This window comes from Mus musculus, chromosome 1 (assembly GCF_000001635.26).
Source record: "Mus musculus strain C57BL/6J chromosome 1, GRCm38.p6 C57BL/6J".
Taxonomy (NCBI): domain Eukaryota; kingdom Metazoa; phylum Chordata; class Mammalia; order Rodentia; family Muridae; genus Mus; species Mus musculus.
Genome location: NC_000067.6, coordinates 131,019,101 through 131,025,317, shown reverse-complemented (window position 1 = coordinate 131,025,317; position 6,217 = coordinate 131,019,101). Strand labels below are relative to the sequence as shown.

Sequence of the window (6,217 nt, the reverse complement as noted above, 5' to 3'; positions counted from 1 at the left end):
CTTCCATTTTTAACCCCAACATTTCGTCTCAGAGTTTCAGCTTTGATGCTTCCCACTTCCTTCCGATGGTTACTTAGAATCACCTTCCCTAGCTTTGGAAGGTAGAATGCCTTTTAAGGTTTCAGGACACATTTTAAAGGACTGAGCTTGAAGATATCAGTAGTTTATGCTGATGCTTTGAAAGCCAGGCAAGACTTTCCTCTGATCTGATCCGAGCTCAACCCCTTCCTGGAGAGGTTGCTGGCATTCTTTTTGTGGAGTCTAAGATTCACTGCTTCTGCCCTCTGGAATTTTAAGGGATTTTTCTTTTAAATCAGACAGAACTCAATAGACACCACACTGTAATTCGAATAAGATCCATTTATTCAAAATTAGAGTCTGCTACAAAGGCAGACAAACAATACACCATTCCCAGAGGAATTGCATTACTTCTAGTTAAAAATGAGTTCTATTAGAACTAATTTTAGGTGGTTATAAATAACAAACTGGCCACAGTTTTCAGGGATGAAGCGGCTGGGGGATGACAGTAGGGGAACCCTCTGAGCTGCTGCAGGAATGATCATCAAAGGATCTCCCTGGTTTCTCTTCCCAAGACCCATGAGTTTCTTCACAACTCTCTTAGGAGCTCTGAACTCAGGGATGAGAGCAATTGAAAGGACACCATAGCAAAGGGCCCTGCAGCTCTCAAGTGTGGCCAGCCTTAGAATAGAAGCTTCAATTGCTTCCCAAGGAAGAACCCCTCCCATCATATAATATAATCTCCCTTTAAATACTATAAAGTGTCCCCAATGGAAACAGCTTAAACACAGGTTAAAAATAATAAATACTGTAAAATTATAATATTGGGCTTCTTTCTAAATAGTTCACAGAGAAGCTCAGTGAATAAATAGAATGGGAACTGAGGTATCAGAGGTAATAAATATTTCGGAGAGAGGTACAAACGAGGTTTTCCAAGGAGTTGTTTCCGTTAGCTAAGATCCCTGGATCAGATTTAGAGAGCTCTGTCTAGGTCCTGGAGTCCAGCAGACTCAATACACACTGCAGGTGTTTTAGCTTTTCATTTTGATCATCATGTATGCTTCTATGCAGTTGATGAAGATGTCAAATTCATTCATGGCCTTGTAGACACCTTGGTCTTGGAGCTGTGTGGGGAGAGAAGCATCTGGTTAGTACCCATTGGTGGGCTGAGGGGCTCCCTGCCCTGGGAAGGATGCTGAGCATAGAAAGATCTCTGCTTTCTTGTGTTGGGAGCTGAAGGACCCAAAGATTTGTCCGTCTGCTTTGGGAAGGGGCCGTGCCTTCCCCTGTTTCTCCTATACCTTCTCCCAGCTTTTTTTTGTTTGTTTGTTTTTTTTTTTTTCATTTTAAACAAGAAGTTTATTTAAACAACAAGACGCTTGACTTGAAGGGAAAACTATCTAGGATCATTTTATTCAAGAGTAATTTATCCCTACTTAAAGACAGATTGCCCTACATGTAACAGCCACGTACAAAAAAGTTATAAAATTGTCCTCGGTTTTACAATGATAAATGAAAAACATTAAAATTCTCCAATCGAACAAGGTATGCAAAGATTTGGTGTTGTTGGGTTCTTTTGTTAAAACAATGAGAGCAAAATAACTTACTGGAATATAAAGATAAGAGCTGAAAGAGCATGCCACTAATGGAGAAGGGGGTATTTTCACAAACCCAGTACTTTCCCCCAGACCATCTCCATCTGATGCCAACCAGAACAGAACATCGGCCATTTAGTTTAAAAAAGGAAAAGAAAGAGAGAGCACTATGTGTGTGCACATACACCAGTTACTTTATGTACAATAAAGAAATGGGGACAGGGAAATGAAAGAAGAGAGACAACTATACTGTAGTAGTCAGGATGTGGTGGGACCAACCTTCTCCCAGCTTTAAGCACTGCCAGGAGTCAGCAAGGGAAGCATTCAGTCCCCAAAGCACTGTCTTCAGGGTGGCACCTTTTCAACTAATTTTTTTTAAGAGGCCAGTGCTCATATAATGCTTATGCAGAATGTTATGCAAAGATGCCAGAGGGAGCAGTTTGTAAGCAGGGCAGTGATAGAGATAGCAGGGAAATGGTTGGTGTTTTTTTTTTTTTTTTTTTATGTTTTGAGTGTGTAGGCAGTCCTCACCCTGCAGCTCTGACCTGCTGTCATGGAATTCATGCCCACTAATGTTAGAGCCCTGCCAGGTGTCTCTGCCTAGCCCACAAAGATGATGATGTAGGCCACATGGCTTCTGGGAACTAGGGTTGAATAGGTTCACAGGCAGTTGGAAGTGTGAAACCTCATTTTGTTTGCCAGGTGGAAAGTGCCCCGGGACAAGTAAGAATTCTGCTTTCTGCTCGTTCTGATTTGGGGGAGGGGCATCCAGGCTGAGCCCCAATGATGTACCTGAGTAAATTAATTCATGTCTGCTTTCTGTACTTGTGGGTTCAGCCTGTTTCCCAACAAGGTACTTTCTGTACTTTCTGTTTCCTATGTCACTCTCCTCAACACCTAGTGCCCTGTGCTCATAGGCTGTCTGGTCAGTCTAAGCCAAAAGCCTGCAAAAGTGGAGCAGTCATTTAGAAACTGCCAGAGACGCTTTGCAGAAAACAAATGTAACTGAGGTGGTGGCTTTCTAACTGGCAGAGGAGGTCACACCATTTGCTGGGTTCCCACACTCCAGGTGCAGAATAGCTCCCGCCCTCCTTCTGCGCTTTGGTGAGTAGACAGAGGTCTTGTTACACTCGCCCCCTTTGCCACTTACCTTATTAAAATCACTCTTCACCTGCTCCACTGCCTTGCTCTTATTTTCACAGGGGAGAAATCGATGCTGAAGAAGAAAAAAGAGAGCATTGGTAATTCTTGCTTGAATTCTGCATCCATGGTACTTGGGGGAAACTATCTTGTTGTGTGAGGAAGGAGACACCCTTGCTCATCTTCAATGCCCACTTCTTAGCTCCCAGGGAGAACTGAGCCGTGATTGGTCCTTATCTATTTCGGTAGGGACTGAGGGGGACAGCAGAGGACAGCCTAGAAAGATGCAATGTATGTCTTTGCAATCACTAAGATGGCTTGCTAAGTGTGGGTGTGAACTCAGGTCTCGGGTTTTGTCTCTCAGAGCTCCAAGGCACCTGTTCTGTTTTTAGTGTCTCTTCTTGTCTATCTCCAATCTCAACCACCATGAACTATTTCTAGGTGTCTGAGAGAGGAGCGAAAGTCTCAGCTACTGGGGCCAAATCGTCAGGCCAGAACCGTTGCACAAGTAGACTCCAGCTGATGTCCCAGTATCAGTGAGAGAAGTAAGAAAAACAAGAGCAGCCAAGGCATCGCTTCAGAGACATAGATGCCCCGACTGTATTATTCATAGATACTGGCTTAGGGATAGCAGTCTTCTGGCCCTTCTGAAACACCAGCGTCCTGTCAGCCCAGCTCTGTGCCACTGAATTTGCTTCCCAAAAGATGAGATAAAGAGATGAATGTTTTCCTGTGCTTGGGAGCCTCAGCTGGCAGCCCAGAGGTGAGGGAGCCATGACTGAAGCCCCAGCCTTCCCATGGAGAGAGAGGGGAGTAGCTAATAACCCACAATGACTCACAAATAACAGGAAGGCTATGCGCAAATCTTCACGTGTGAGTGCCTCAAAGTCACTCCCACACTCGCTCAGAGACAGATGAGCAAGAGACCCGACACCGGACAGGCGTCTCTCTAGATTTACCTAGTCTCCTGTCTAGTCTGTGTGTGTCTCTGGATGCATGTGGCCTGACTGGGCTGTAGGAGACAGTATTTGTTGGGTGGCTCTAAGGGGATTGGGGGTGGGGAAGAACGCATCTGCTACTCACACAGCGCCTCAGCCGCATCCTGAGGGTCTTCAGCTTCTCACCCAGGGAATTCAAATGCTCCTTGATTTCTGGGCCATGCTTCTCTGCCTGGGGCATCACTTCTACCAGGTAAAACTGGATCATTTCCGATAAGGCTTGGCAACCCAAGTAACCCTAGAGGCAGGGATCAGAGGTTGGGTGTGACTTACTGGAATGGTGATCTGTTGCTGCTAACCTTGATGGACTGTCCTGTTCCTAGGGACCCCCCCCCCATCCCCGCCCCTTCTAGTTACATTTTCTCCCTTTACCACAGAATGAGCTCTTCACAACCCTTGACTGCTGGCGATATGCTGAGTCAAGGTCTTCTCACTTCTCTTTTTGAAAGTCAAGGCATCAGACCCAGCTCTGCTGTCACAAGCAGCACCTCCCGTCCCGTCCCTAATCGCTTGGTCGCTCCCCAGCACCCACCGGACTCTTACCTTAAAGTCCTGCATTAAGGAGTCGGTTAGCAGTATGTTGTCCAGCTGGTCCTTTGTTTGCTGGAAGAACATAAAGAACGTGAATGCAAGGACTGGGGAAAATACCCAATGTGCATGTCATTTGAATACTTTTCCATTTGTAGAGTTTTGAATTTGTAATCAATTCAAATGCCCTGGCAACTGTGGAAAGGAGAGTTTTAAGAACAGGATTTGACAGTGCTAGAGCCCGGAGTTAAATCAAAGTCCTTCCTCTTGGGATCCAGTTGTTTTTAAAAACTTCTGACTGAATTTAACTGACTGGGAGAAGTTAGACCCAGGCCCGGTCTTCTTTCAGATGAGTCAGATCAGGTTTCAAGAGCACCTGTGTCAACCCTTCCTTTCTGGAGTCCCTTATAGAAAGCCTGTTTTGCATAGCTCTCTGCCTTCTTTGGACCTCCATACCAGTTCCAGGAGCTCTGAAAGGGGAATACTTTTGTAATGCAAGCTCTCTATGCTGGTGCTGCTTCAAACCCCCAAACCTCTGTCCCCCAGATCTAGAGACTACGCAGAGACCACAGACTTTTGTCCTAGCCAGCAAAACATGGAGCCTTATTGGAAACTTAACAGAAAGTTCTTGAGCATGGGAGAGACAATGCATTCACCTCCTAGTTAGCTTTTCGGATGTGCCTGGGTTTAGTTTAACTCATGGCTTTCCCTAGGACTCTCTAGATTTAAGTTTAAGGGTAATAGGTGCTGGAAATAGGGGAGGAGCAGCATGAGGTAAGAGCTGGAGGAGGAAGAGGGAGAGGAGGAAGAAGAGAAGGAGGAGGAAGAGAAGGAGGAGAAAGCAGAGGAGGAGAAAGAGAAGGAGGAGAAGGAGGAGGAGAAGGAGAGCTATTTTTGCAGTTCCATCAGAATGCATATTTCAGGTGATGGCAGGAAGAAAGGCTAGGCGAGCTCATACTTACAAAGAAAGTCTTCACCTGGCTGAAGGCAGTCCGCAGCTCTAGGAGCATGTGGCTCTGGCCGACTGGGAAGTGGGTGCAGTTATTGTCTTCCCGGCTGTACTGGCCCCTGCTGATCCTCATGCCAGTCAGTAAGAGCAGGCAGCATAGCAGTGCTGAGCCAGGCATGATGGAGCTCTCTTTTCTGCAAGGCTGCCTTGTGGCTTTGGTAGTGCAAGAGCAAGTCTCTAAATGTAGACCTCCTGTTCTTGGTCCCCCTTTTATACTGAAGGCTCAGTGGGGCCTTCCTGGCAAAGGTTTTTGTTATTCAGGCTCCTCCTCCCTCTTCTAAACCATGCAATTTTTGAGTTTAATTTCTTTCTTTTTTTTTTTCCTTTCCCTTTTTTTTGCATTGTAAGCGCTAAAGAACTGGTCGGAATGAACTTCTGCATTACAGCTATTTTTAGTATGGGCTACCTCTCTTTTAATTTTTTTTTCTTTTTAGCTTCTCAATACTAAAAGTTGTATTTCCTGAGGCAGACAGCTGTTCTATGTACAGAGGCCCTCATCTGTGGATTCCATTCACGCACTCCCAGGTCATAATGACGTGGATAAATGGGCTATTCCAGAACATATTAGGATTGAGAAATAATTGTTTCCTCCACTCAACCTGGGTTGAACGTCCGATATTTCTTGCTGACTCGGAAGTCACCTTAGCACTCAGTTACCCAAAGGAAACCCCGAGAGGGCTGATTTTCTTCAGACCTCACTCTCTTTAATTCTTCCATCACGTATTCAAGACTATCCTTTGAGGATATGTGTGCTGTGGGGCAGTTGGTCAGAGGAGAGTTCTGGTGCCTCCTCTGCCCCGTGTTTCACGAAGAAGCTCAGATCCCAGCATGAGAAGTTAGGAGAAGGAACTCAGACTTCTGGGAGGCTTGCTCTGTGCTGTCGGGTAGACCTTACCATGGCCCTGTTTTACAATGTCCCAGCCTTGGAG

The 6,217-nt window shown here is 45.7% G+C and overlaps 1 protein-coding gene across 1 annotated transcript; it reads right to left on the bottom strand.

The window, feature by feature from the left end:
• Positions 1–347: 347 nt before the first annotated feature.
• Il10 (interleukin 10) lies at positions 348–5,473 on the bottom strand. Its single transcript, NM_010548.2, has 5 exons — positions 5,242–5,473; positions 4,295–4,354; positions 3,837–3,989; positions 2,764–2,829; positions 348–1,142 (listed from the first exon to the last, which is right to left on the bottom strand). The coding sequence occupies exons 1-5, from the start codon at positions 5,404–5,406 to the stop codon at positions 1,050–1,052; spliced, it is 537 nt and encodes a 178-aa protein (NP_034678.1). The 5' UTR covers positions 5,407–5,473; the 3' UTR covers positions 348–1,049.
• Between the last annotated feature and the right edge of the window lie 744 nt (positions 5,474–6,217).